Source organism: Dipodomys merriami, unplaced genomic scaffold, assembly GCF_024711535.1.
Source record: "Dipodomys merriami isolate MVZ:Mamm:240054 unplaced genomic scaffold, mDipMer1.0.p SCAF_7, whole genome shotgun sequence".
NCBI classification, from domain to species: Eukaryota; Metazoa; Chordata; class Mammalia; order Rodentia; family Heteromyidae; genus Dipodomys; species Dipodomys merriami.
The window spans coordinates 73,307,285-73,334,067 of NW_027206290.1; the positions used below are offsets into that span (position 1 = coordinate 73,307,285).

Here is a 26,783-nt window from a genome sequence, read left to right on the forward strand (position 1 = left end):
CCCTGGTCTTTCCTTCCCATGATCATCCTCCTGTGAGAGTCAGGAAGCTGGTGGGGCCAAGCCCAAGCTGGGGCTCCCTATGGCATGGCATGATGGACGGGGATGCTCAGCATGGCCTTTTTTCATGACAGGTCACAAAGTGTAATCTCAATGATGGGCAGCAGGGGGCACCTGAGAGCTAGTGAGAAACTCCAGGTGGGAGACAAGGAGCCCAGGACTCCTCACCTCTTTGGACAGATGGAGACAAAGCTGGAGAGCAGAGGGGTAACAAGGTCGTGTTTGTGTGTGTTTGTGGGATTTGAGTTTCTGCTGTGCGATAACCACCGACAGCTCCTCCCAGCTGGCACTGGCCTGGCACAGGGCCAGGTTCCGCCGCCTCCGGGCAGGTATAAGAGCCAGAGAAGAGGGCCTGGAGCCAGAGCCAGAGCCAGAGCCAGACAGAGGGGCCGGACAGCTGCTGAGGACGAGACTCAGGAGAGAAAGCTGTTTTGGATGGCCAGGTGCGTAGAGTTGGTTCTGGGTGTGACCTGCTGGCTGGGGGACCAAGAAGGTGCACTGAGGAAGGATCCCCTGGAGAGCCACAGGAGCCACCAGGGCCCAGCGCTTGGTGGGGTGAGTCGCTTCCCTCCTCCATGCTTCTCTTTTCCTTGCCCCTCTCAGCTCCCCACCTTATAAACATGGCCTGCTGAGATGCAGAAATTAGATCTAAAATGAACGGGGCTATGACAGATTATATCGAATTCTAGGGAGACCAAAAGAGGATACTCTAAAGAGAGAAACACATCGGTGCAATGCCTAAGTGCCTCTTTGTATTTATATAAAATAATAGACATAGGGAAACAAACTCCAAGATAGAAACAAGAGAGTTCTTTTTTATTGTTGTTTTAGTTTTTGATGATTCTATCTACTTTAGGTATGACGTATTCCCTCACATGTATGTCCTCAGGAAGGTGAGTGGAAGGCACAGAATTGAGGGGAAAAGGGTAAAAAAGTGCAACAATGGAGCTCACTGGGCATTGAGGAAAGTGAACTGTACAGCTCATGGGTGGAGACAGGAGGGAGGGACTGGGAGAGAGCGAGGGAACCGAAGATACTGTACGAAAGGAAATGTACTCATTACCTGACTCATGTAATTGTAATCCCTCTGTACATCGCCTCTGTAATAACAATAAAGTAAATTAATTAAAAATAAATAAACGTGGTCTGACCAGGTGGAGGCTGAAGGCTCCCATCAGGAATTCAGCCCACCCTCCTTCTCTCAAGATGCAGTTGGGGAGGGGGTGGGAGTGGAGGAAACAGTAATTAGCACTAAACACCCCACCCCAGGCTGTGATGTCTCATAGAGGAGCAGAGGCCTACTTAGCATCCTAATCCTGCAGACATTATTTTCACTTATTCTTTGATTTTTATTTCCCATACTGGTGTTGGGCTTTTAGACTGGTATTTTGCCACTTGAGCCACATCCCCAAGTCCTTTTCTTTTCTTCCCTTTTTCCTCCTTCCCTTCCTTCTTTCCTCCTTCCCTTCCTTCTTTCCTCCTTCCCTTCCCTTCCTTCCTTCCTTCCTTCCTTCCTTCCTTCCTACCTTCCTTCCTTCCTTCCTTCCTTCCCTTCCTTTTTCTTCCCTTATTTCTTTTTCGGTGCTGGAGGTTAAAATCAGGACCTTACACATGCTAACCAAGTGCTCTACTACTGAACTACATTTCCCATTTCAAAAATTGTGGAATTTTTTTTTCTGGGGATATATTTTTTTTTGTTTTTTTTTTTGGGGGTCCGGTTGTGGGACCTGAGCTCTGGGCCTGGGCGCTGTCCCTCAGCTCTTCAGCTCAAGGCTAGCGCTCTACCACTTGAGCCACAGCGCCACTTCCGGCTTTTTTCTTTTTGCTTATGTGGTGCTGAGGAATTGAACCCAGGGCCTCGAGCATGCAAGGCAAGCGCTCTACCACTGAGCCACCATCCCAGCCCACGGGGGGGAGGGGGGGGATATTTTTTTTAAGATTTTTTTTGGCCAACACATATTAACTAGTTGAACAAGGGAGGTTTCACTGTGATGCTTCTATACGTGCATAAATGTACCCCATTAACCTCACCTCCTCTTTCACTCCCCAGAATCCTCCCACAGTATTCTGTTTTTATGCATGCATATGAAGTACTTAGATCATGTTCACCCTCATTCACCCTCTCCTTTTCCTCCTCTACCTCCCACTCATACTCAGTCCCCAAAAGAGCAAATTTTACTCTCCTGTCATTCTTTTTTTTTTTTTTGTCTGAAGTGGGTCTTGAACTCTGGGCCTGGGCGCTGTGCTGTCCCTCAGCTCTTCAGCTCAAGGTGAGCACTCTACCACTGGATCCAAAGCACCACTTCTGGTTTTCTGGTGGTTAATTGGAAATAAGAGTCTCATGGACTTTCCTGCCTAAACTGGCTTTGAACTGTGTTTCTTAGATCTGTCTCCTAAGTAGCTAGGATTACAGGCATGAGCCACCAGCGCCCGGCTTCCTGTCATTCTTTTTCTTTAAGTATATATTAACTGTGCCAAAGAATTTCACCATGAAATTTCACACTTTCTTTTTGTTTTTTGGTCAGTTGAACTCTAGGCCTGAGCATTGCCCCTCAGCTCTTCAGCTCAAGGCTAGTGCTCTACCACTTGAGCCAAAGCTCCACTTCTGGTTTTGTGGTAAATTGGAGATAGGAGTCTCATGGAAGTTGGGCACCGTTGGCTCACACCTATAATACTAGCTGCTCAGGAGGCTGAGATCTGAGGATCGTGCTTCAAAGCCAGCCTGGGCAGGAAACTCTGTGAGACTCTTATCTCCAATAAACCACCAGAAAACTGGAAGTGGCGCTGTGGTTCAAGTGGTAGAACACTAGCCTTGAGCTGAAGAGCTGAGGGACAGCGACCAGGTCCAGGGTTCAAGCCCTACAATGGACAAAAAAAAAGAAAAAAAAGTCTCATGGAAGTTCTCCCTGGTCTGGCTTTGAACTGTGATCCTCAGATCTCAGCCTCCTGAGTAGGTAGGATTACAGGCGTGAGCCACCGGCACCTGACAAATTCATTTTTCTTTTTTCTTTTTTTTTTGGATTCGGTCATAGGGCCTGAACTCTGGGCCTGGGCGCTGTCCCTCAGCTCTTCAGCTCAAGGCTAGCACTCTACCACTTGAGCCACAGCGCCACTTCCGGCTTTTTTTCTTTTTGCTTCTTTTTGCTGGGGAATCTAACCCAGGGCCTCAGGCATGCAAGGCAAGTGCTCTACCACTGAGCCACCTTCCCAGCCCCACAAATTCATTTTTCTTTAACGTTGAGATGAGCTATTTTGAGCTACCTTCCTTCCTTTCTTTTTCTTCTTTCCTTCCTTCCTTTTCTTCTATCTTTCTTTCTTTCTTTGTTTTCTTTTTAGTCAGTCTTGAACTCAAGGCCTGGGAGTGCTATCCCTGAACACTTTCTTTTTTTTTTTTTACCAGTCCTGGGGCTTGAACTCAGGGTCTGGGCACTGTCCCTGAGCCTCTCTGCTCAAGGCTAGCACTCTACCACTCGAGCCACAGCACCACTTCTGGCCTTTTCTGTTTATATGGTCCTGAGGAATCAAACCCAGGGCTTCATGCATGCTAGGCGAGCACTCTGCCACTGAGCCACATTCCCAGCCCCTATCCCTGAACTTTTTGGCCTAAGACTAGCACTCTACCACTTTGAGCCACAGTGTCACTTCTAGTTTTCTGATGGTTAATTGGAGGTAAGGATCTCATGGACTTTCCTTCCCTGGCTGGCTTTGAACCATGAGATCTGAGGATCTCAGCCTCCTGTGCAGCTAGGATTATAGGTATGAGCCACCAGTGCCTGGATATATCATATTTCTTTCTTTTTTTAATTTAATTTTTTTGTCAGTCCTAGGGCTTGAACTTAGCACCTGGACACTGTCCCTAAGTTTTTTTTTGCTCAAGGCTAGCACTCTATCATTTGAGCCACAGTGCTACTTCTGGCTTTCTTTTTCTGTGTATGTGGTACTGAGGAATCGAACCCAGAGCTTCATGCATGCTAGGCAAGCACTCTACTACTAAGCCACATTCCCAGCTCCCCATATTTCTTTTTAAGAGGTCTGCTCTTTTGGTCTGGGCACACACTTTCTCTGACACCTCACTCATCCGTTTGGGAGGGACCTGAATTGGCAAGTTATCAGTTGTGGAAGGACTGCTGAGATTATCTAGTCCACATGTTAGATGTCCCACGTGGGGAAACTGAGGCCCAGGGTGTGAATAGGCTTATCCACAGTCATACTGGAAATCAGAGATCCCTAAACCTCACCTGGGGCCTTAGGCATGTTTCTAAAGGGCCTCAGTCTCTGTGCCAGCCTGCCACAGGACCTGGTGTTGACAAGAAATCACAGCTAGATTGACAATGTGCGGCTCACATGTGTTAGACCCTGAAAGCAAGCCAGGCCTTGAATGCTGAGTTGCTCACATACCCCACCCAGTGGACACTTGGCCTCGGGTGACCGGAGAGAGGGAGCGAAGGGCAGCTGGGCGGGCACAGCGCCAGCCAGTGGGTGTGCCCAGGATCCTCCCTCTCATCTCCATGTCTCACCCAGGTCTGGTCTTGGTACTTCCTTCCACAGGTCAGGAAAACAGCTCCCGTGTAGAGAATGAAAGGGACCCGCTGGCAGTACACTCGGCTGGTAAGGGGTAAGGGGTACAGCTCTGGTGAGGTCTGGAAGTGAGGGAGACCCTGATCTCTAGCAAGAAGGGAAATGGGCTAGGGTGGAGGTGGGAGGGGGCTTTGTTCTCAAAAGTTCCTCCCTGTTGGCCAGGAGTTTAGAGCAAAGACTAGCTCGGGAACCTGGGGCTTGCGGCTCTGGCCCCGTGCTCCTTCGGGGGGGGGGGTGGGGGAGGAAACAAGCCACTGTCTGTGTCCCTGCCAGAGGGTCCCCCAGAGAGTGCCCCTCCTTAGATCTGAACTGGGAAATAGAGAAGGCCAGAAAAGGGGCTCCTATGTGTTTCTCTTGCTCAGAGAGCTCTCTCCTTCCTGCGAGGAGCCTGAAGTCATTGGGGGCATTGCACATATGTGTACTCACCTGTGAACTCACACACACACACACACACACACACACACACACACACACACACACACACATACACACACACACGCCCTGATACATGGTAGAAGTTTAGGTGAGTGGCCACACAGCACTCATGCCCACTGATACACATATATTGACCCCCCCAACACACATGTAGCAGGCAAATTTATACTGAAGTGCACACCTCCTCACAAGGATTTGCCTACACAACTCTATTTCAAGCCAGCACACAATCCACCTGAACAGACAGCCTCGCCTTTGACCACATGTACTGTCCACGGGCGGAAGGCCAGCTTCCCTGGATAGTGGAGAAATCAGGAGGATCCTGTCTCACACCCATCCTCCTAGCTACTCAGGAGCCTGAGGAACATGGTTTGAAACCAGCCCAGGCAGGAAAGTCTGTGAGACTCTCCTCTCTACTCGACAACTAAAGAAAACTGGAAATGGCGCTGTGGCTCAAGTCGTAGAGCCACTAGCCTTGAGCAAAAAGCAGCTCAGGGATGGTGCTCAGGCCCTGAGTTCAAGCCCCAGAACTGGCACAGCAAAACAAAAGAATCCCATCTTAGGATTCTGGGGAGAATTAGGAGCTCTACCACTGCACACACGCCTGCTCATGGAGTTCCACAGCGTCGGGGGATTGCTATTGTCATTGTCATGTACTGACACACGGCTGCAGCGTCCAGGCCTGGGCTGCTTTCTGCCCTGCCTGGTGCCCAGCTTAGAGCGTGACACCTGGTACCTTAACCTAGGCGCAGAGCCAACAGGCACAGACTGCAAGTGAGCAGAGCGCAGCTCCCCACCTGAGTAGCGCGATGGGTGGGGCACTTTGAGGGGCAGGATGGGGTTCCTCCCCAGCCCTTTCTTTGGCTGGCAGGGGCTAGGAGAAAGCGGGCTGTGGGCAGGACAGAGTCCTGTCTGCGACTAACTAGCTTGGGAACTTTGCAGCTACCCCGGCCTGGGCTGGACTTTCAGGTGCCTGGACAGAGACTTTGGGGTTTTGTGAGATGGTTTCGATCTGTCTCCCAACCCACCAGACCTCTGTGTTTTTGCAGCCCACTCACATGGAGGATGCCCTGTCTGGGGAAGACAGCGAGAGGGAGGAGGAGGAGGAAGACGAGAAGGAGGAAGCAGAGGCAGCCCCCAGCCCTGGCCCTGCAGACCCCATGGAGCCTCAGCTGACAGAAACCAGCCAGGTCCTGGGTGCCTCAGAGATTAGGCAGGTTCGGGCCCTGCCCATGTGCCAAGACTTTAGCCCTGAGTCTCTTCTCTACACTAGCCACACCCAGGGGCACGGGGTCATAGTTGCTCTGTCCCCAGCTCAGTGTCCCCTGTGACAAATGTCCTCTTCTATATAGACTTCCCTGTCCTTCCTGGTCATCTGGCCCAGCAGCATAATGCCATCTGCACTGAGCTAGGGTTTGAGAACAAAAATGAGAGCCCTGGGGATCTAGAGCCAGAGCTGGGCTGGGGGTGTGAGGAGGTGGAGGCCCAGAAAAGGGGCTCAGCATTTTTTCTATTCTCTGGCCTCTGGGAAGCTGGTGAGCAAGGGGAGAGTCCTGAGACCCATTCTGGGTATGATTCCTGTCTCTGCCACTTCTTCTCTACCTCCCTGAGCCTCAGTTCTCCTCATCTGTAAAATGGGTTATTGCTGTGGGACACAGGCAAGTGATCCCCTCCCTCACTAACCTCCACCCCTGCCTCCAGCTCAGCTTCCACCTACCCCCAAGAGTCGCTGGCAGCCCCTGGAACCTGGTTTTCTGCACATCAAGGGACGGTTTCAGTCTTCGGAGCCTGTACCGGCAGATGGAGGGCCACAGTGGGCCGGTGCTGCTGCTGCTCAGGGACCAGGATGGGCAGGTGAGCCGCTGCGCTGGAGCTCCGCACTCGCAGCCAGACCGGTGCCAGGGGAGGAAGGCAGAGGCTACAGACCGAGTCACAACCACAGACAGGCACTGACACTGCACTACCAGAGCCTGGTGCTCATGCATTCCTGTGTTCATATTACACATTCCCTATGTGTAATAGAACAAGACCAACCTAGATAGTGACCCAGCCTCTGGGAGCTGAGGTCTGCCTCTGTGTGTGTGTGTGTGTGTGTGTGTGTGTGTGTGTGTGTGAAGCATTTAGCAAAATGCTATTTAGTACAAAGGGAAAACTGAACCCTTAACTTCTTGAAAGGGGGAGGGTAGGTTCTAGTAGGAAGGGAGGCTAATAGAGAGGGCGAATGAGGATGAATATGGACCAAAGAGCATTTTTGTTTGTCAGGCTTGAATTCTGGGCCTGGGCGCTGTCATTAAGCTTCTTTTGCTCAAGGCTAGCGCTCTACCACTTGAGCCACAGCTCTATTTATGGTTTTTTCTGAGTAGTTTATTGGAGATGAGTCTCATGGACTTTTCTGCCCAGGCTGGCTTTCAACTGCGATCCTCAGATCTCAGCCTCCCAAGCAGCTAGGATTATGCACCACAGTTGTTGTTTTTTTTTTTGCATTATGAAAATAGAACAATGAATGAAAACTGTGGAAAGTGTTTTAAGAAGAGGAGGGGGAAAGGGTGCTAGGAGTGAGTTTGATTGGGATACCTTGTTTACATGTATGGAAATGACAATTAATGTATGCTAAACAAGCAACCTGCCACCTTACCCTTGGAGAGCACAAGAACTATAGAGGGATTTTTGTTCACTTGTTGTTGTTGCTGTGTTGTTTTGAGTCAGAGTCTTACTATTCAACCCAGGCTGACTTTGAACTCAAGGTCCTCCTGCCTCAGCATCCCAAGTGCTGGGATTACAGGTGTATACCACATACCCAGCTCTTTGGGAGGTATTTTAAACAGGTGATCTGCACTTCAGTGATCAGTGTGTGTTCTGAAATCATCCCCCACACTGGTGGGAGAAGAATAAAATGCAGTGGGTAAGAAGGGAAGCAGATTGGCGGAGGAAGCCACAGGCGGCTCCACTATTTTACAAGAGGAATTGTGTTTTGTTGTTGTTGTTTATTTTTGTCTGTTGGTTGTAGAGCTTGAACTCAGCCTGGGTGCTGTCCTTCAGCTCTTCAGCTCGAGGTGAGCGCTCTACTTGAGCCACAGCACCACTTCCAGTTTTCTGGTGGTTAATTGGAGATAAGAGTCTCATGGACTTTCCTGCCCGGGCTGAGTAGCCAGGATTACAGGTGTGAGCCACCTGTGCCCAGCTTACAAGAAGAATTCTGAGGACTGGGACCATAGCTCAAGTATTTGAACAGCTACCAACCAAGTTTGAGATCTTGAGTTGAAACCCTAATACTGAAAACAAAACTAAACAGAAAACAACCACCTTATGACAGCTATGCCTGAAGCCCAGGCATGGCTCTCTAGGCAGAAGCTGTGGGAGCTGGTTTCTGATGCCAGTGTGTGAAAGGAACATGTTCAAGCTGGGAAGGAGCTCAGAGACCCCAGATATAGGAGTGCTGTCCCAAAATGCCATGGAAGAGGCCTGGAAGCTCACTCTTCCCTCAGAGCCCCCTCAGTGGTAGAACACAACTGACCAAGAGGGAGCTTCTCCTAATATACCCCCAAAGGCTGCTCCCCGAGGCCCTCAGTCCCCACAGTGATCTCACCTGTGCTGCTCGGCACTGTTTATCATGCTGAAAATCCACAGCCCGTCTTCCCACAGGGGGAAGATGGCAAAGCCAGTTAGTGAAATATGAGGTAGGCAAGGAACCTGATGTAGACCCCTAGCTTTTCACTCTCAGATCTCAGCCTCTTGAGGAGCAAGGATGACAGGCATGAGCCACCAGTAACTGGCTTCCTAGCTTTCCTCTCTAACACAGAGTATGAACAGCATTCCCAGGATAGCTGGGGGACATGGCAATGGGCTGAGAACTAGATAAGACCATGGACTTACTGTTAGTTCTTTGGTGGTGGTTCCTATAGTGCTTACATTAGAGAATATTCTCATTCGTAAGAGCTAAACTGTTCAGAGATGAAGGGTCATCAAATCAGCTGCTTGCTTTCAAATAGGTCAGAGAAATACATAGGGAGAACCAGCACAGAGCACATGGCTGGCTGCGCAGCTGCTGAGTGGATGGGCAGTGAATCTGTGCTTTGAACTATACGGTTGAAATTGATCAAGAAAAATGAGGGAAGCTGGGGTGTGTGGTGCATGCGTGTAACCCCAGCACTGGGAGGCTCAGACAGCATAGTGTTTGAGGCCAGCCTGGGCTGTATAGCCAGACCCTATCACAAACAAACAAATCAAAGCCACTGGTGGCTCATCCCTGTAACCCTAGCTCATCCCTGTAATCCTAGCTACTCAAAAGGCTGAGATCTGAGGATCACACTGGGCAGGAAAGTCCATCAGACTCTTATCTACCATTAAGCACCAGAAAACCAGAAGTGGTGCTGTAGCTCAAAGTAGTAGAGCACTTTCCTTGAGCAAAAGAGCTCAGAGATAGCATCCAGGCTTTGAGTTCAAGTCCCATGACTAACCAAAAAAAAAAAAAAAAGTGAGAGGAAGCAGCTTCTAAAGCATGTTTAACACCAGTGGCTTAGGCCTATAATCCAAAGCTACTCAGGAGGCTGAGATCCTAGTCCAGAGGCTTCATTTTCATTTAACTAGCAAAAGAGCCAGGCTAGAGGCATGGTTGAAGTGACAGCAGTGAGCAAGAAAGCAAAGACAGAGCAAGTGAACCTGAGTTCAAGTCCCTGTATTGGCATAAATAAACAAATAAAGTCCCAGATGTTTCCAGAGGCTCTCTGAGGAAAAATCTGAACAATGGTATTAGGATGCCAGATGATGTTAGAAATGGCTGGGGATGTTGGAGTGTGAGGGTGGTTCACATCTGTAATCCTATCTGCTCAGGAGGCTGAGATCTGAGGATCACAGGTCAAAGCCAGCCCAGGCAAGAAAATCTGTGAGACTCTGATCTCCAATAAACCATTCAGAAAAGTGGAAGTGGCGCTGTGGCTCAAGCAGTAGAGTGCTCACCTTGAGCTGAAGAGCTGAGGGAGAGCGTGTAGGCCCAGAGTTCAAGCCCCATGACCAACCAAAAAAAAAAGAAAGGGAAAAAAAAAAGAATAAGGACATTAAAGGACAGATATCAATTGGAAAGGAACTTGGCAAGGTAAACTTTATTTCTGCAGAAGCTTGTGCCATCAGCCAAAAATCTGCCTAGCAAGCACCCCGAGCAGGCAGGGGGCTCCCTTTTTAAACCTGAATACAGCAGGCTCCACCCCTCTGCTCGGATTGGCTGAATACAATCTGCTCAGATTGGCTAATTTGAAGAAGGTGAGATGTATTTACATAAAGTGACCACTAAAAGACTGAGATAAGCCAGGCACTTGTGGCCCATGCCTGTAATCTTAGCTATCAGGAGGCTGAGATCTGAGAAATTATGGTTCAAAGTCAGCCTGGGCAAGAGTCTGTGAGACTTATCTCCAATTAACCACCAGAAAACCAAAACTGGCTCAAAGTGGTAGAGCTCCAGCCTTGAGTGGAAAAAGCTCAGGGACAATGCCTAGGCCCTGAGTTCCAGCTCAATGACTGACAAAAGAAAGAAAGAAACAAATTTAAAAAAAACCTTTGAGGTAAGATTAAAAGTGCATGAGCAACCTCAAAACAACCTGAGGTATGTCTTAATTACTCTTCCATTTTGGAACAACCAGTTAAGACAAAACTTTGTTTCAAAAACTCTTCCTTATCCCAAAACATTTCCTCTTGCCCTTTTCTGTACTTGCTGATATTGTCTTAGCAGAACAATCAACAAAAACCAAGCTATCACACTGAAGAAAGGGCCTGGGCACTGTTTCTGAGCTTCTTTGGTTCAAAGCTAGTACTCTACCATTTGTGCCACAGCTCCACTCCCTCTCCTTATTTTTGGTAATGTATTGGAGCTAAGAGCCTCGTGGACTTTCCTGCTTTGGCTGGTTTTGAACTGCTATCCTCAGATCACAGCCTTCTGAGTAGGATTATAGGCATGAGTGACTGGCACCCAGCCAAAGCAAGAACTTTTAAGCAACCCATCTTGATAGAAAAGACAGCTTTTGGACTAGGAAGGTGGCTTAGTGGTAGAGTGCTTGCCTTGCATGCATGAGATTCTGGGTTTGATTCCTCAGCCCTACATAAGCAGAAAAAGTTGGAAGTGGCGCTGTGGCTCAAGTGGTAGAGCTGAGGGACAGCGCCCAGGCCCAGAGTTCAGGCCCCACGACCCACAAAAAAAAAAAAGAAAAAAGAAAGAAAGAAAAGACTGCTTTTCTCACCAGGGTGGTAGCCAAGATACCACAGGAAATCATCTTGACTTTGGGGAACACATGGCTCAAGTGGCAAAGTACCTCCCTAGCAACTGTGAGGTCTTGAATTCTAATTCCAGTACCATAAAAAAAAAAAAAGTCATCTTCAAGAAGATGATGTTTTTTTGGTTTTAGTTGGCTTTCTTTCTGCTTGTCTACAGCCTCTAGTTTTTCTAGGATTGCTTGTATATTGCAAATGTTGTTTGGTGTTTGGGAATGAAGAGGGTGAGGGCACCGGCTGGAAGACTGCAGTGGCGGTGGGGTGGGGGTGGGGGTGGGTTGCCTGTCCCTGGCTCTGCCCTCCAGGCTGCAGGCAACATCTGGGAGCCTGGAGAGCACTTCCCAGAAATCCACATCGCCTGTGCTTTGTAGATGTTTGGCGCCTTCTCCTCCTCCACGCTCCGGCTCAGCAAAGGCTTCTACGGCACGGGGGAGACATTCCTATTCACCTTCTCCCCACAGCTGAAGGTGAGATGGGGGTGGGGGCGGGATACAGCTGCCTCAGGTCACAACACACCTCTGCACAGGGACTGCATCAGGGCTGAGCGCCCCAGCGCCATGGCTGCCATCTTTAGATGTCCCTGGCCGAGAAGGGGAGGGATGTTCTTCTCAGTGCAGGCTGGAAAGACACGATGGTCCAAGCACAGGACACTCCCAGGGCAAGCTGCCAGGAGGACATGTCCAGTGGCATCTTACCAAGCAGAGGGTGTGAAAGAGAGAGATGTCACATGGACCCCGCACTGTGGGACAGGAAGTCTCAGATGCTTGGTGGAGCAGGGCAGCTGGGCCAGGACCAGGCTTGTGAGTTTCAAGGTGGCCATTTCCACACCACATTCTGCATCATAGCTCCTCAGCCAGGAGGGCGCGGGCCCCAGCCTCCACCGAGCTGGGTGGGCAGAGGCAGAGCAGGACAAGGGCTGCAGAACTGAGGCTGGATGGGAGCAAAGGAAGCCCCAGGGGGAGGAGAGAAAGAGGATCTTGATGGAGGAAAGGTCTCCCCAAGGCCAAAGACTTGGGACAGAGACAGCTTGAGCAGTGTGTGAGAGAACAGGGTACAGATGGCAGAGAGGGAGAGTGAAATAGACTGTAGGGACTCCTACACATCCCTGGAGAGGGAGACAAGTCCTAGACCAGAAACCCTCTGAAGGTAGAAAGGAAGAGGCTCATTAGACAAACAGACTCGGAAATCTCTCTGGGGTGACACGTGGACCAACAGGTAAGAAGTGGCCTTGAGGGGCAGGGGTGTAAGTGAAAAGGTCCTGAGGCAGGAAGGAGTCAGGTGTCCCAGGGATAGAAAGGCCAGTGCATCTCAAGTGCTGTAAGTTGGAGGAGAGCGCAGAGAGAAAAGCAGGAATGAGTGCAGGCAGGTGTGCTAGGGCTGCCTAAGGACTGGACTGTATCCCTCTCGCATGGAGCCATCGGAGGCCTTAGGGAGAAGACTGACAGTGACCTGGGGTTGGAATAGTCACGGTGTCACAGTGTGGAGATGGGCAAGGCAGACAGTGGGAGCAAGACCAGCTGGGAGGCTGTGGTCCAAGCAAGGGGGATGAGGGCAAGCGGGGAGGGGACCGGCAGGACAGGGATGATGGAAGTTGGGAAGATCCTTGGAGCTGGCATTGGAGGCAGGCCGGCTTGGTGACATCCTGGGAAGGATGGGAACTTAATGGCAGCATCCATCCCAACTCCTGACCTGGACTCTTCTCCTGTCTCCAACTGTGGAAGCAGGAAGTCTCCAAGGTTTCCAGAGGGCACTGAGAGGCTGTGACCTCCATGGAGACTAAAGAAATCTCAAGGGCCACAAGCCAATCTCAAAGGTCCAGCCTTCCTGTTGTTCTCCGGGGCTCTGGTCGTTCCTTGTACAACGCTGCCACCTAGCGGCTCAATGTCAGACTGCAGGGGACCTTACTGGCAGCGACAGGAGCCTTTCTCTTGTACCCTAAGGTCTTCAAGTGGACTGGAAGCAACTCCTTCTTTGTCAAAGGGGATTTGGATTTACTGATGATGGGCAGCAGCAGGTGCGTATCTCTGTCCTCCTGGGTTTTATCCCCAGTGGGTATGGCTGGTCTGGGTGGAAAGGGAGGCTGGCAGTTTACCTTTAGGCCAGCATCTCAGCCCAGTTCTTCCTCCAGCCCTGAGAACGCTAGGCCCAGCCTAGGGCTGAGGAGAAAGACTGCATGAACTTCCCTAACCAAAGGCTTTATGGCTGGCCATGGCTTAGTTTGATCTGATGTGGTGAGATGAAGCTAGAGACGCACCCAGCAGCCTTCCTCCAGGAAACTGCATTAGAGGAAGCATCTGCCCAGCTTGGCCTCTGTGTATATGGAAAGTTAAAGAAAAAAAAAAAAAAAAAGAAGTCTGGGGCTGGGAATGTGGTTTAGTGGTAGAGTGCTTGCCTAGCATGCATGAAGTCCTGGGTTCAATTCCTCAGTACCACATAAATAGAAAAGGCTGGAAGTGGTACTGTGGTTCAAGTGGTAGAGTGCTAGCTAGCCTTGAGCCAAAGAAGCTCGGGGGCAGTGCCCAGGCCCCAAGTTCAAGCCCCAGGACAGACAAAAAAAAGAGTCTGAAGCCAGGTGTCAGTGCTTATGCCTGTAAATCCTCACTACTCAGGAGGCTGAGATCTGAGGATTGTGGTTCAAAACTAGCTCCGGCAGAAGAGTCCATGAGACTCTTATTTCTAAGTAACCAGCAAAAAAAAAAAAAAAAAAGCTGGAAGTGGAGCTGTGGCTGTGGCTGCATTGGTAAAGCAGCTCAGAGACAGTGCTCAGGCTGAGTTCAAGCCCTAGTGCCAGCGTGCATACACACACACACACACACACACACACACACACACACACACATTTATTCTTATCCCTGGCATGACCTTCAAATCCAGGAACATTAAGTCACACACATACACACACACACACACACACACACACACACACACACACACACACACACACACACACACACACACACACACATTTATTCTTATCCCTGGCATGACCTTCAAATCCAGGAACATTAAGTCATACCCTGAGGGCAAAGGTGCAAGCCCAAGAATTCTGTTTTCCCAGCTGCCTGACCAGCCTCTGTTGAGAGGCGCCTGGCAGGGTGGCCATGCCTGATGTGTAATAACTGATTTCCTGGTTTTCTATGAAATTTGGGAATTAGTATGTTCCAGATGTTCCCAAACTGGGCTTTGAGTCCACAGCCTGTGGAGTCCTCCAAATGTAGGGCACATTAGCTTAAGGACTGATGAGGAAATCCAGACTACCTGACGGGCAGCCCAGGGTTGCTCAGGGTGGGAGCCACAAGACTTCCTCTTCTCCTCAGTGGCCAGTTTGGGCTGTGGTTAGACGGAGACTTGTATCATGGGGGAAGCCACCCGTGTGCGACCTTCAACAATGAGGTGCTGGCCCGGCAGGAGCAGTTCTGCATCAAGGAGCTGGAGGCCTGGGTTCTGAGCTGACAGCCTGGGAGGCAGACTCCAGGGTGCCGTCAGGCCTGCCTGCTTGAGCAGCCATGCTCATCTGAAACAAGACGATGAAGAAACTTTGAGGTGACTGAGGACAGACAGAGCCCTGTGGCCTGGGACAGGCACAGGCCAGGACTCTTCTGGAGTTGACTTGGAAGGAGAAAGAAGCACAGAGTCCTTCATGGAAAGTTCCTTTATAGGAATACGACAGCGAATACATGTTTATTTGTAGAAAATCCTGACACGAAATTTAAAATTGCCTAAAATTCAACCCTCATAAACTAACATTTTCACATATGTCTTTCCAAACACATGTGTGCACGCTCACACTTGGTATTATTTAGGTATTACTTTCACTTAATAAAGACTGCAACAGCATCATTCCTTCTCTTGCCTTGCTGCATGTTCTAGAACATAGATGCACGGGGGCATCAATGCCACATGCACACGGGTCCATGACTTGATTTTGTGCGAAAGCTATGAAACCATCTGGGCTCAGGAGCTGAACTCTGCAGATGGAGCCTCAGGAGGTGGAGGAGAGACATGTTTTCAGGCACAGCGGAGCCCCCCACCTTCCCCGGCAGGCCAACGTCTGTCTGCCTCTGGCTGAAAGGACAATGCTGTCACTCTGGAGTTGCGTGGGGCCCCTTCAATAACATCCCTGCTCAGGGCTGCCACAGTGCCATGGCATTAAGCACCCCGGCGGAGTCCTTTGCACAGTAAGGAGGGATCAAGATGGAGATGCCTTCATGAAGCAACTGTCGCTGCCACCTGCAGCTCTATTTACAGTCTCAAGGTGACAACGCGACTCCAGGGACTGAGCTGCTACAATCTCCATTTTCACACAGTTAAGGTATTCCTTAAGAAACATTTAGCCTTGTAAGTGGCACATGTGTCTCATGCTTTTAACAGTTACAAACAACATAAAGTGCAGTGGCCTCATATAGGACAAGTGATGGTTACAAAAGAGATGCTTCTAGAAAGCACTGAGATACAATGTTAGGACTACAAAATTCCAGAGTAAACCACAGTGATTTAAAGATAAAGATTGACAGAAATTTAAAAAATAAATCTTATCAAGAGAGAAGACATTCTTGACTGGCAGTCTGGGCTCGCAGGGTAGAGACCAGCGGTTGCCTTCCTGGACAGAGAGGCGCCTGGCCGAGCCACTGCGCAGCCTGTGGAGAGGCGCCTCCCGCATACACAGCGTGGTGGGAGGGAAAGGAGGCTTTTAGTCCCCCTCCTGTGAATGATGACAGCTCTTAACTCTGCGGATGGATGGAGGGGGGGGTGATGCAGGATGGCGGACACCCGATACTTTCACCTACAGTGGACAGGGCAGAACCTTGCCAGGCAGGGGAAGCGGTGGCCAAGGGAAGCTGCTGGCCTGTGTGGAGAGCTGTCCCCACTTGCTCTGGCTCTGCCTCACTCCTGCCAGCTGTCAGAGGGAGGTGGCTCGGTCAAGGGAGCCTGGGGCTAAGATGATGGGGTTCACAGCACCCTCTGGGCACCACTGCTTTGGCTCCAAATCTAGATGTCATTCTTGTGTGTGCTTGTCCTGGGGCTCGAACTCAGGGCCTAGGCACTGTTCCTGAGCTCTTTTGCTCAAGGCTAGTGCTCTACCACTTGAGCTGCAGCTCCATTTCTGGCTTTTTGGTAGTTAATTGGAGATAAGAGTCTCATGGATGGGGCTGGGAAGGTGGCTCAGTGGTAGAGTGCTTGCCTTGCATGCCTGAGGCCCTGGGTTCGATTCCTCAGCACCACATAAACAAAAAGAAAAAAGCCGGAAGTGGTGCTGTGGCTCAAGTGGAAGAGTGCTAGCCTTGAGCTGAAGAGCTGAGGGACAGCGCCCAGGCCCAGAATTCAGGCCCCAGGATTGGACCAAAAAAAAAAGAGTCTCATGGACTTTCCTGCCTGGTCTGGCTTTGAACCATGATCCTCAGCCTCCTGAGTAGCTAGGATGACAGGTGTGAGTCACCAGTGCCTGGCTGGACATCACTTGATGAGCGTCTATGGGCTGGGAATGGGGTGCCCTGGGCACAGTACTGCCACTCCACTGCTGAGAACCTCGGGCTACACAGATACCTGGGATCCCCAGATTGTCACCAGCCTTGGCGCAGGCAGCCAGTCCGCTCAGAAACCCGAAAAAAAAAAAAGCAGCAAAAAATGAATTTCCAGCTGGGAGGAGCCCCAAGGCTTCCCAAGTGGACATGGACAGCAGGTGGAGGGAGGCCTCTGGAGGACCCCTGGACTGCAGCAGTGAGGGGGCGGGACGGGAAGAAACCATCGCTATTGGTCTCAGAGAACAACCGGGACTGAGGCATCCCTTTACCCCTGCGCTGTCCTAAGAAGGAGTTCATGCTCCACTTACGAGAGGCCAGGGCTGCAGATATAGCTCAGTTGTAGAGCACTTGCTTGGCACATGAGAGACCTTGGGTTCACTCTCCAGTTGGGGTGGGGAGAGGGAGGAGGCCTCAGCTTCAGATCCTCTCTTCAAAGAGCTGGAGGCCAGTCCTAGCCCTTACCTGCGTCTATCCATCCTCAGCAGCTCACGGGACAGGGAGGGGAGGGGAGGTATCTCTCACTGGTGTTTCGATCAGTTGAGGAGCTCCAGCCCCTGACTCGGGGAGATTGGCACCTCTTTAGGGGGACAGAAATTTGTTTATCTTTTACCAGGTCTGTTCATTCTGACTTTGGGCCTGGGTGCTGTCCCTCAGCTCTTCAGCTCAAGGCTAGTGCTCTACCACTTGAGCCACAGTGCCACTTCTGGCTTTTTTGTTTATGTGGGGCTAAGAAACTGAACCCAGGGCCTCATGCATGTGAGACAAGCACTCTACCACTGAGTCACCTTCCCAGCCCCTGAATTCCATCTTGGAATTTCAGGTTTTATCTTTATCTCAACTTCTACATTAGGAAGAAAACAATCATCTGTCATAGAGTTCAGAGTAGATAAAAAACAAGAGTTACTATGCTAGGAAAATAGATTAGTAAGAGAAAAAGGCTTTAATTAATGTTAAAAAAGGGAATGCTTCCCAGTGGCTGGGTAGCATGTTTCTCATTTCTTTGAATAAAAATCACCATCACCATAGGTATACACTCAAAATACAACATAGGAAAGCACGGCTTAATCAATGTGCGGACCTGTGATTAAATGTCCCCAACTTCTCTGTGAAGAAGGGGTGGGGAGGGTCAATAACCAACTGCAGACATTCAGCCATCTTGAAAGTTAAGCTTTTTTCTGTGAGTTTCTGAAGTCTGGTAGCACCACTCCTTTTTGTGAGGTGTTATGAGTGGGGCTACGATATCACCATCCTAGGGGGAAGAGAAAGAAAAGCAGGGAATAGACAAAGGCCAGTTTCCACCTCCCTCTTTGCAGACCTGTCTTATGGATGGATGGCACTCAGGATATTTGGAATGACGCATGCACACCTCTGAAGCTCTGTACCCAGCCCCGCTGAAGCACATTACTGAAACTGTAGCCTATTTGTGTTTTTATCTCCAACTAGATAGAGTGAGACCCTTGGGACTAAGGAACTATGTCCCTCCTTTGGTACTGTTCTATCCCTGATACCTAACACAGGGCAAAACAACCAAAACTTCATGAGTGGATCCACCGAGGTAAGAGGCACACACATACTCTACTAGTCTCTACTCCTGTCCCCCGGAAAAGCCCCTCCCAGTGCCAGCTCATCTGCAGCCATAGATGTCAGTGGTTTGCTTTCTGGGACTGCCCTGGTTGAGGCAGACATATCTCCTAATTCCCATGGTTTCACCCAGCATGCATATGTGCTCATAATTACAGCAGCACAGTAGGTCTTAAATACTCAATGGCTGCTCCCTACTGTATGCAAGAAAAATAATATCCAAGGTTCTCCACAATCCAGTTCTTCTTACCTTCTTACCATCCAATGACAGGAGTGTTCCACTCTGGTCCGAAAGGCCCCACCTGGTCCTTGCACTCTCAAGTTGCTCACACAAAATGAGGCCTCCCTGCCACACTCATCCCTCCTTCTCTACACAGCCTAACCGGGCCCGCCTCCCCGCAGAGAGGCTCCTCCTTCCTCATGAGGCCTTCTCTCCAGCAAGCCAGCCCCTGGAATCTTTGAGAACCAACTCTGGAACTTACTAATGTGAAGACTCACTGAGCTACTCTGGCACACTGAATCCTTTGCTCTATTCCCTTTAGCACTGGATGCACAGGGGAAAATAGGCAACTCTAGCTGGGCGCGGTGGCTCACACCTGTCATCTCAGCTACCTGGGAGGCAATAATTGACAGCATCCTGGTCTGAGGCCAGCCAGGACAAAAACAGGATCAAAACTCCATCTGGCCCATGGCCAGCTTTGGACTGTAATCTTCCTAACTCTCCCTCCCCTAAGCAGCTGGGATGGCAGGGCTATGTTACCACTGCCCAGCTTATTTGTGGAGATGGAGTCTTGTTAACTTTTTGCTCAATCTGGCCTGTAACCATGATTTTTTTTTTTTTTTTGGTCCATTGTGGGGCTTGAACTCTGGGCCTGGGCGCTGTCCCTCAGCTCTTCAGCTCAAGGTGAGAGCTCTACCACTTGAGCCACAGCACCAATTCCGGCTTTTTCTGTTTATGTGGTGCTGAGGAATCGAACCCAGGGCCTCATGCATGTGAGGCAAGCACTCTACCACTGAGCCACCTTTCCAGTCCCTGTAACCATGATTTTCCCCTGAGTAGCTAGTATTACAGGGAGAGGTCATCATCCCCAAATGACTAAAATTTAAATGAAAACTTTTCAGTCAGCAGAAGAGAGTCCTTATGGCCTCTCCTTAAAAATTAAAAAAAAAAAAAGCTGGGCACGGATGGCTCATACCTGTAATCCTAGCTACTCAGGAGGCTGAGATCTAAGGATTGTGGTTCAAAGCCAGCCCAGGCAGAAAAGTCCATGACTCTTATATCCAATTCACCACCAGAAAACCTGAAGTAGAGCTTTGGCTTAAGGTGGTAGAGAGCTAGTCTTGAGAAAAAAAGAGCTCAGGGACAGCACGTAAGCCCCAAGTTCAAGCCCCACGACCATCACCAAAAAAAGCACAGTATGTAAGAGGCCACCTACCGGTGGCTTGGTGAAGTCTCGGTCTTTGCACCACTGGACAAACTGTTGTGTAGCAGCAAACAGACTCTTTTCATCTGTCTTCTTACAGTACACACGGATCAGCTGTTCTGCAAATGTCTCTGGTAGGAAGCGTGAAACCTTTCCAAAAGAGAAATCTCATCGTCACCTCCAATGTACACTTTAGAAAGTGTCAGCTGTTGGCTCCTGAGCACCAGTGTCGATGCTGTATTAAGAGCAGCACCTTACATAGGATGTGCAAGGCCCTGGGTTCAACCCCCAGCACTTCATTCCATCACCAAAGACAAACATTCAAACGAATTGTCACACAGCAAATAACATTAACAGTATTATATCAATAAGATTATGTGGCTTATCTTCTAAATACACTCCCCCCACAGACTCAAACAGAAGATGCACAAACATAGCTGTACTTGCATGGTGCCCAACACCCACTTCCCACCAGGCCTCCAATACAAACACTACTTTTTCATTTATGTTTAGCACACAGGAAAATCTGGATTAATTATTAAGATGGTTTAGTATATATGTGTATGTACTTTAATTTTTAAAATATGCTCCCAACCCCTAGACAGGGTCCAGGTAGCCTAGGTTGGTCTTGAACCCTAAACGATCTACCTCAGCCTCCTAAGTGCTGGGATATGGATCTATGCCACCATGCCTGGTGCTTTTCTAAAACCATCTACACTGACTCAACAAACTTATTATAATGATTTGTTGAGATATATAGCACTAAATATATTTACCTAAGTAGTTACCTGCTTTTTAGAAATCTTGATTGCTGTTTGGGAGTCCCTCTTGCCATAGAAATGAACATGATCAATTGGATTCTTGTCTTTCATCCCATAGTCCATGTTGATAACCTTAATGAAAGCAATTTGTAAGGAGTCACCTGACACCCAAGAAAATAGACTCAGGGTATAAGGGCACCACAAGAAATGAACAGAACCCTCTGTGGAATATCTGATGGTAGAATCAAAATAGCTCTGTACATAACCACTCATGTGATTTTGGTTTAGAAACTGGGGGCAAGGGGAATGTATTTGTGTGTCTAACCTGAGTGGATCAACACATATAACGTATACAATGTGTTACTACACATTGGTTGACATCAGAGAGATAACTTTTTTTTTTTTTTTTTTTTTTGCCAGTCCTGGGGCTTGAACAGAGGGCCTGGGCACTGTCCCTGTACCACTTGAACCACAGTACCATTTCTGAATTTTTTCTGTTTGTGTCACTGAGGAATCGAACCCAGGGCTTCAAGCATGTTAGGCAAGCACTCTACCACTAAGTCACATTCCAGCCTGTCCCTAAACTTTTACTGAAGGCTAGCACATTCCACTTGAGTGACTGCTCCACATCCAGCTTTTTTTGAATAGTTGATTGGAGAGAAGAGTATCATGGACTTTCCTGCCTGAGCTGGCTTTGAACCATGATCCTCAGATCTCAGCCTCCTGAGTAGCTGGGATTATAGGTGTGAGCCACCTTTAAAATACAATTACAGCCGGGCACTGGTGGCTCACGCCTATAATCCTAGCTACTCAGGGGGCTGAGATCTGAGGATCGCGGTTCAAAGCCAGCCTAGGCAGGAAAGACCGTGAGACTCTTATCTCCAATAAAACACTAGAAAAACAGAAGTGGCGCTGTGGCTCAAGTGGTAGAGCGCTTGCCTTGAGCTGAAGAGCGCAAGGACAGCGCCCAAGCCCCACGACCAAAAAAAAAAAAAAAAAAACAATTACAGGTATGAGCCAATTTTAAAATACAATTCCAAGGGTTAGTAATGTGGCTTAGTAGTAGAGTACTTGCCTACATGCATAATATCCTCAGTTCAGTTCATTAGTACCACATAAACAAAGGAACAACAACAAAAAAATATAATTCCAGCCCACCCCACAGATGCTTTGACTTGGGACACACAATTTATTTGGCTGAACAAACAAATAAAATCTAAGTTAGCTTGAAGGAAAGTTAGAACTATAAGACGGGGCTGGGAAGGTGGCTCAGTGGTAGAGTGCTTGCCTTGCATTCATGAGGCCCTGGGTTCAATTCCTCAGTACCACATAAATAGAAAAAGCTGGATGTGGTGTTGTGACTCAAGTGGTAGAACTTGCCTTGAGCTGAAAAGCTGAGGGACAGCACCCAGGCCCAGAGTTCAGGCCCCATGACTGACAAAGAAGGGGGAAAAAAAAGAACTGTAAGACAGAAGAATGTCCTGAAGGTCCAAGGAACACCAGCATCTTCCAGGTGAGCAGTGGCCTGAGAGCCTTTCATTCACTATATGCTTTGGCAAAAGATAGCTTATGAAGAGATCACCCTTCATCCAAAAACTTGTCAAAAGAAAAGGATAAAGAATAGGATTGTAAGAAAAATGTTCAAGGGGAGCACTGTCTTAAGACTTGAAAAAAGTAAATATCTGAAAATATTTTCATAAGGAAATATAGGAGAAAGGACAAGAAAGCTGTTGGCCTTCTCATATGGGTACAAGAGGGTTGGGCTTTGGCTCAAGTGGTAGAGCATCTGCCTAGCAAGCACAAGGACCTGAGTTCTGAGTTCAATCCCCAATACCTCCTCCCACCAGAAAAGCTACAACAAAATATTTGCAGTCTCTATAAAAATAGGAAACAATTGATTGCCTTTATGTATTTATATAGACAAAAAAAAAAAAAAAGAGCCAGGCACTGGTGGCTCATACTTGTAATCCTAGTTACATAGGAGGCTGAGATCTGAGGATGGTGGTTCAAAGCCAGCCGGGCAGGAAATCCGTGAAAACTCTTATCTCCAATAAACCACCAAAAAACCAGAAGTGGTGCTGTGGCTCAAGTGGTAGAGTGCTTGCCTTGACCTAAAGAGCTGAGGGACAGTGCCCAGGCTCAGAGTTCAAGCCCCACGACCAACTAAAGAAAGGAAAGAAAGAAGGAAAGAAAGGAAAGAAAGAAAGGTAAAAGAAAAGAAAAGAAGAGAAGAGAAAAGGAAAGAACAACCTGATTGGTATTAGTTTGGTGATAAAGTTGTTTTTTTGGAGGAAATTTTTTTTTCAGATTTCTAGCAAGAGTTTATTTTAGTGTGCAGGGTTAAATTAGGGAGAGAATGAAGAAAGAGAAACTTTTCCTGCCAGGGAATTAGAGTAAAAAATTTCTAATCAAGCCAGGTATAAAAGCTCAAGGACAGTGAGTGCCCAGACCCTGAGTTCAAGCCCCAGAACTGGCTCACGTGTGCATGTACATGCCTGTGTGTGTGTACACACACCCACACAAATATTTCTTTCTTTCTTTTTTTTTTTTGGTCAGTCGTGGGCCTGAACTCTGGGCCTTGGCGCTGTCCCTCAGCTCTTCAGATCAAGGCTAGTGCTCTACCATTTGAGCCACAGAGCCACTTCTGGCTTTTTCTGCTTATGTGGTGCTGAGGAATCGAACCCAGGGCCTCATGCATGCAAGGCAAGCACTCTACCACTGAGCCACCTTCCTAGCCCCCACACAAATATTTTTAATAAAAAAATGTTAAGGTAGGTGCCAGTGGCTCATGCCTGTAATCCTAGCCACTCAGGAGGCTGAGATCTAAACATCCTGCCAGCTAAGGCAGGAAAGTTCATGAGATTATTACTTCCAATTTAACCACCAAAAAAAGCCAAAGTGAAGCCATAGCTCAGGTGGTTGAGCAAAAAAACTCAGACAGGGGCTGGGAAGGTGGCTCAGTGGTAGAACACTTGCCTTGCATGCCTAAGGCCCTGGGTTCGATTCCTTAGCACCACATAAGCAAAAAGAAAAAAGCCAGAAGTGACGCTGTGGCTCAAGTGGTAGAGCGCTAGCCATGAGCTGAAGAACTGAGGGACAGCACCCAGGCCCAGAGTTTAGGCCCCACTACCAGATCCCCCCCTAAAAAAAAAAAAACTCAGACAGGGCTGGGAAGGTGGCTTAGTAGTAGAGTGCAGAGTGCTTGCCTTCCTTGCATGAGGCCCTGGGTTCGATTCCTCAGCACCAGATAAGCAGAAAAAGCCGGAAGTAGCACTGTAGTTCAAGTGTTAGAGTGCTAGCCACAAGCTGAAGAGCTGAGGGACAGCACCCAGGCCCAGAGTTCAGGCCCCACAATTCACAAAAAAAAACCAAAACAACAAAAAAAAACTCAGCTTGCAGGCCCTGAGTTGAAGCCTCAGTAATGGTACAGAAAAAAAATTAAAATCAATATTAACAGCTGGGTGCCAGTGGCTCACACCGGTAATCCTAGCTACTCAGGAGGTTGACATTTGAGGACTGCAGTTCAAAGCTAGCCTGGGCAGGAAAGTCCCTGAGACTTATCTCCAATAAAACTACTCAGAAAAAGTCAGCAGTGGAGCTGTGGCTCAAGTGGTAGAGAGCTCATCTGGAGCACGACAAAGCTCAGGGACAATGTCTAGGTCCTGAATTCAAGCCCCAGGACTAGGGGGAAAAAATGAAATCAATGTTTACAATATTCTTTAAATCACATGACCACAATCATAAATACTAGCAAAACATTACAGAGATAATTAAAATGTGATAGGTAATGTTGCTTCTCTCAAGACCATGGGGGTTTTCCTTTCTTCCTTCTATCTGTGGTTTACAGAGGGTTGTAATGAACAAGGACTTCTCCCGTGTGAGAGGAAGAGGTTCCATCTTACATTTCCCCATTCTGGGGCTCACTACTCACATCCACTATGAAGTCTTCTGCCTTCAGCTCGACCTCCAGGAGCACTTCATTAGGTTTGGCACAGGCAACCTCTGCTGGAAGATGTTCGTACTCTTCCTAGAAAAGAGGAGAGTCCCCATGCTAGAGTGGGGGCTGTGCCAACTATTCCCCTTCTATAGTTTCTGACTGTCATCCTCCAAACAATCATCATTTTTAAAAAATCACATATTTCAAAAGAAAATGTGGCACTAAGCTGTTAGTGTAGAAAGATGAAGTAAAGTGTTAACACCCAATTGTAGGAGGCAGGGTGTTAGCTATTTGCTATAGTTTCCTGGCAAATAGAGAAATTGTCCACAAGGCAGAGGCAGAAAAAAAAAATCTTTTCACTGAAGACAGATTTGCCAGCTGGAAGATGAAGTCCAGTTAACCCTGGACCAGCAAGGATTTGAACTATACAGCTCTAGATCTTGTTATATGTGTTTTGTTGTTGTTTGGTTTGGTTTTGCTAGGCAATTTCCATATTTTAAAAACCTTGAAGACAAATCTTATAGCCCAGAAATATGGAAAAACATGTAAAAAATTATGAAAGAAGTTAGATATGCCACAAATGCATAAAACATATGCTGGTATAGTCTTTCATTATTTACTACCATAAAACACACAAAAAAATCTATTGCAAAGAGATAAACTTAGCCAGGCACTGGTGGCTCATACCTGTAATCCTGGCTATTCAAGAGGCTGAGATCTGAGGATTGTTGTTCAAAGCCAGCCTGGGAAGGAAAGTCTGTGAGACTCTTATTTCCAATTAACCACTAGAAAACCAGAAGTGGCACTGTAGCTCAAGTGGTAGAACACTTGAACAAAAAAGAGCTCAAGAACAGAACCCAGGCCCTGAGTTCAAGCCCCATGTCCAATAACAGCAACAAAAATAACCCCAAATTATCAGAACACACACACACACACAGAGACACACACCCTACATGACATCATTTAAAGTTGAGCAAAAGAAATGCAGTAAGAAATTTCCACTGCTGAAGATTAAGTATAGCCAGCACAAGCTGTGAGATAGGGATAATGCCACTGGCCCCCTGTCACTGTCACAATGAGCCCAGGTGTTCTAGGCACCCACAAAATGCTCTGAGACACTAACCATTTCTGGATCTGCTTATCATAGTGTGAAGGGATCTCTCCCAGTTCTATATTTCCACCAGATATGAGACGTGGGAATTCACATGTCCTCAGTAAAGCTTCTGGGCAACAGCCAGCTATTAATAAAGTTTGAGGAGGTTGTCAAAGGTTGCAGATCAGTTTTTGATGACTGCCCCTAGATCCCATATTGTTCAAGGTCAAGTATAGTTAAACTAAGTCCTCAAAGTCTCAACAGCACTCATTCAGACACCTTACTTTGAGGACCCTGTAAAGGGTTGGAGTCAGTTACACCTCATGGACTGCTTCCATGAACAAGTTAGTTCATCTTGCCCAGGTTATAGTTTTCCACCTAGAAAACAGGCCGAGGAGGAGGGCAGGGCTATAAAGATTAGGTGAGGATATATTGTTGGCAGAACTCTGATGTATTCCTTGGAGGCCAGAGATTGTGGTAACCTCGAACTGGCAGGCTGACACCCAGAGAAATCAACTCACCCTTTTGATCTTTTCTTTGTCCCCGGGCTGGGTCTCGCCTACATATTTGTATAAATTACGGCATTCGATATTTTTCAAAATCTCTCGTGCAGCACTCAATCTGGGATCAGAAGAGTATAAAATCTCCAGGAAAACATTATCTGCCAATCGGATGAAATTTCAGGCACATTAAAATGAAAATACAAGAGTTAAAGACATATATACTTCTGTATTACTAAAGAAAGTGGTTTAAAGAGGCAGTTCATGAATGTGGGCACACTGTAATCTTAACAATGTGATTTAAACATGCACACAACTGGGAAAGAGCAAAAGAAGGGGAGACACTGTCCATAAAGAAATATATCCTTGCCGGGCGCTGGTGGCTCACGCCTGTAATCCTAGCTACTCAGGAGGCTGAGGATCGAGGTTCAAAGCCAGCCTGGGCAGGAGAGACCGTGAGACTCCTATCTCCAATAAACCACCAGAAAACCGGAAGTGGTGCTGTAGCTCAAGTGGTAGAGCGCTCGCCTTGAGCTGAAGAGCTGAGGGACAGCGCCCAGGCCCAGAGTTCAAGCCCCACGACCAAAAAAAAAAAAAAAAAAGAAATATATCCTTTACCTGACTTATGTAACTGTAA

General features: G+C 48.2%; 2 protein-coding genes across 7 annotated transcripts in view; one reads left to right on the forward strand and one right to left on the reverse strand.

Moving 5' to 3' along the window:
* The first annotated feature begins 426 nt into the window (after window positions 1-426).
* On the forward strand, window positions 427-14,821 carry Tldc2 (TBC/LysM-associated domain containing 2). Of its 5 annotated transcripts, none has more exons than XM_070007261.1 (7): window positions 427-500; window positions 4,606-4,665; window positions 6,120-6,287; window positions 6,772-6,924; window positions 11,700-11,795; window positions 13,269-13,342; window positions 14,737-14,821. In XM_070007261.1, the coding sequence occupies exons 2-7, from the start codon at window positions 4,633-4,635 to the stop codon at window positions 14,774-14,776; spliced, it is 564 nt and encodes a 187-aa protein (XP_069863362.1). In that variant the 5' UTR covers window positions 427-500; window positions 4,606-4,632; the 3' UTR covers window positions 14,777-14,821. The 5 variants fall into 5 exon arrangements, with proteins under 5 accessions (XP_069863362.1, XP_069863360.1, XP_069863361.1 ...); XM_070007259.1 differs by having other exon boundaries at window positions 14,646-14,781; XM_070007260.1 differs by lacking the exon at window positions 14,737-14,821 and having other exon boundaries at window positions 6,120-6,260; window positions 13,269-14,152.
* The window catches only part of Samhd1 (SAM and HD domain containing deoxynucleoside triphosphate triphosphohydrolase 1), a 43,550-nt gene continuing 31,516 nt past the window's right edge, over window positions 14,750-26,783 (reverse strand). The window contains exons 12-16 of one of the 2 annotated variants that reach the window (XM_070007255.1): window positions 26,168-26,307; window positions 24,548-24,643; window positions 20,644-20,748; window positions 19,868-20,005; window positions 14,750-14,842 (exon numbers count right to left, since the gene is read on the reverse strand). In XM_070007255.1, coding sequence (XP_069863356.1) covers window positions 14,750-14,842; window positions 19,868-20,005; window positions 20,644-20,748; window positions 24,548-24,643; window positions 26,168-26,307 — 572 coding nt within the window. Of the gene's footprint in view, window positions 14,843-17,767; window positions 18,100-19,867; window positions 20,006-20,643; window positions 20,749-24,547; window positions 24,644-26,167; window positions 26,308-26,783 lie in introns of those variants that run through there. The other variant, XM_070007254.1, reaches the window with a different exon arrangement.

Bases quoted from the DNA above. Each gene is read 5' to 3' on its own strand.
- Tldc2 (XM_070007257.1), top strand. From the start codon at position 4,633: ATGAAAGGGACCCGCTGGCAGTACACTCGGCTG. The intron at 6,288-6,771 runs GTTCGGGCCCTG...CCCTGCCTCCAG, and splicing joins GTGCCTCAGAGATTAGGCAG to CTCAGCTTCCACCTACCCCC. The intron at 6,925-11,699 runs GTGAGCCGCTGC...TGTGCTTTGTAG, and splicing joins TCAGGGACCAGGATGGGCAG to ATGTTTGGCGCCTTCTCCTC.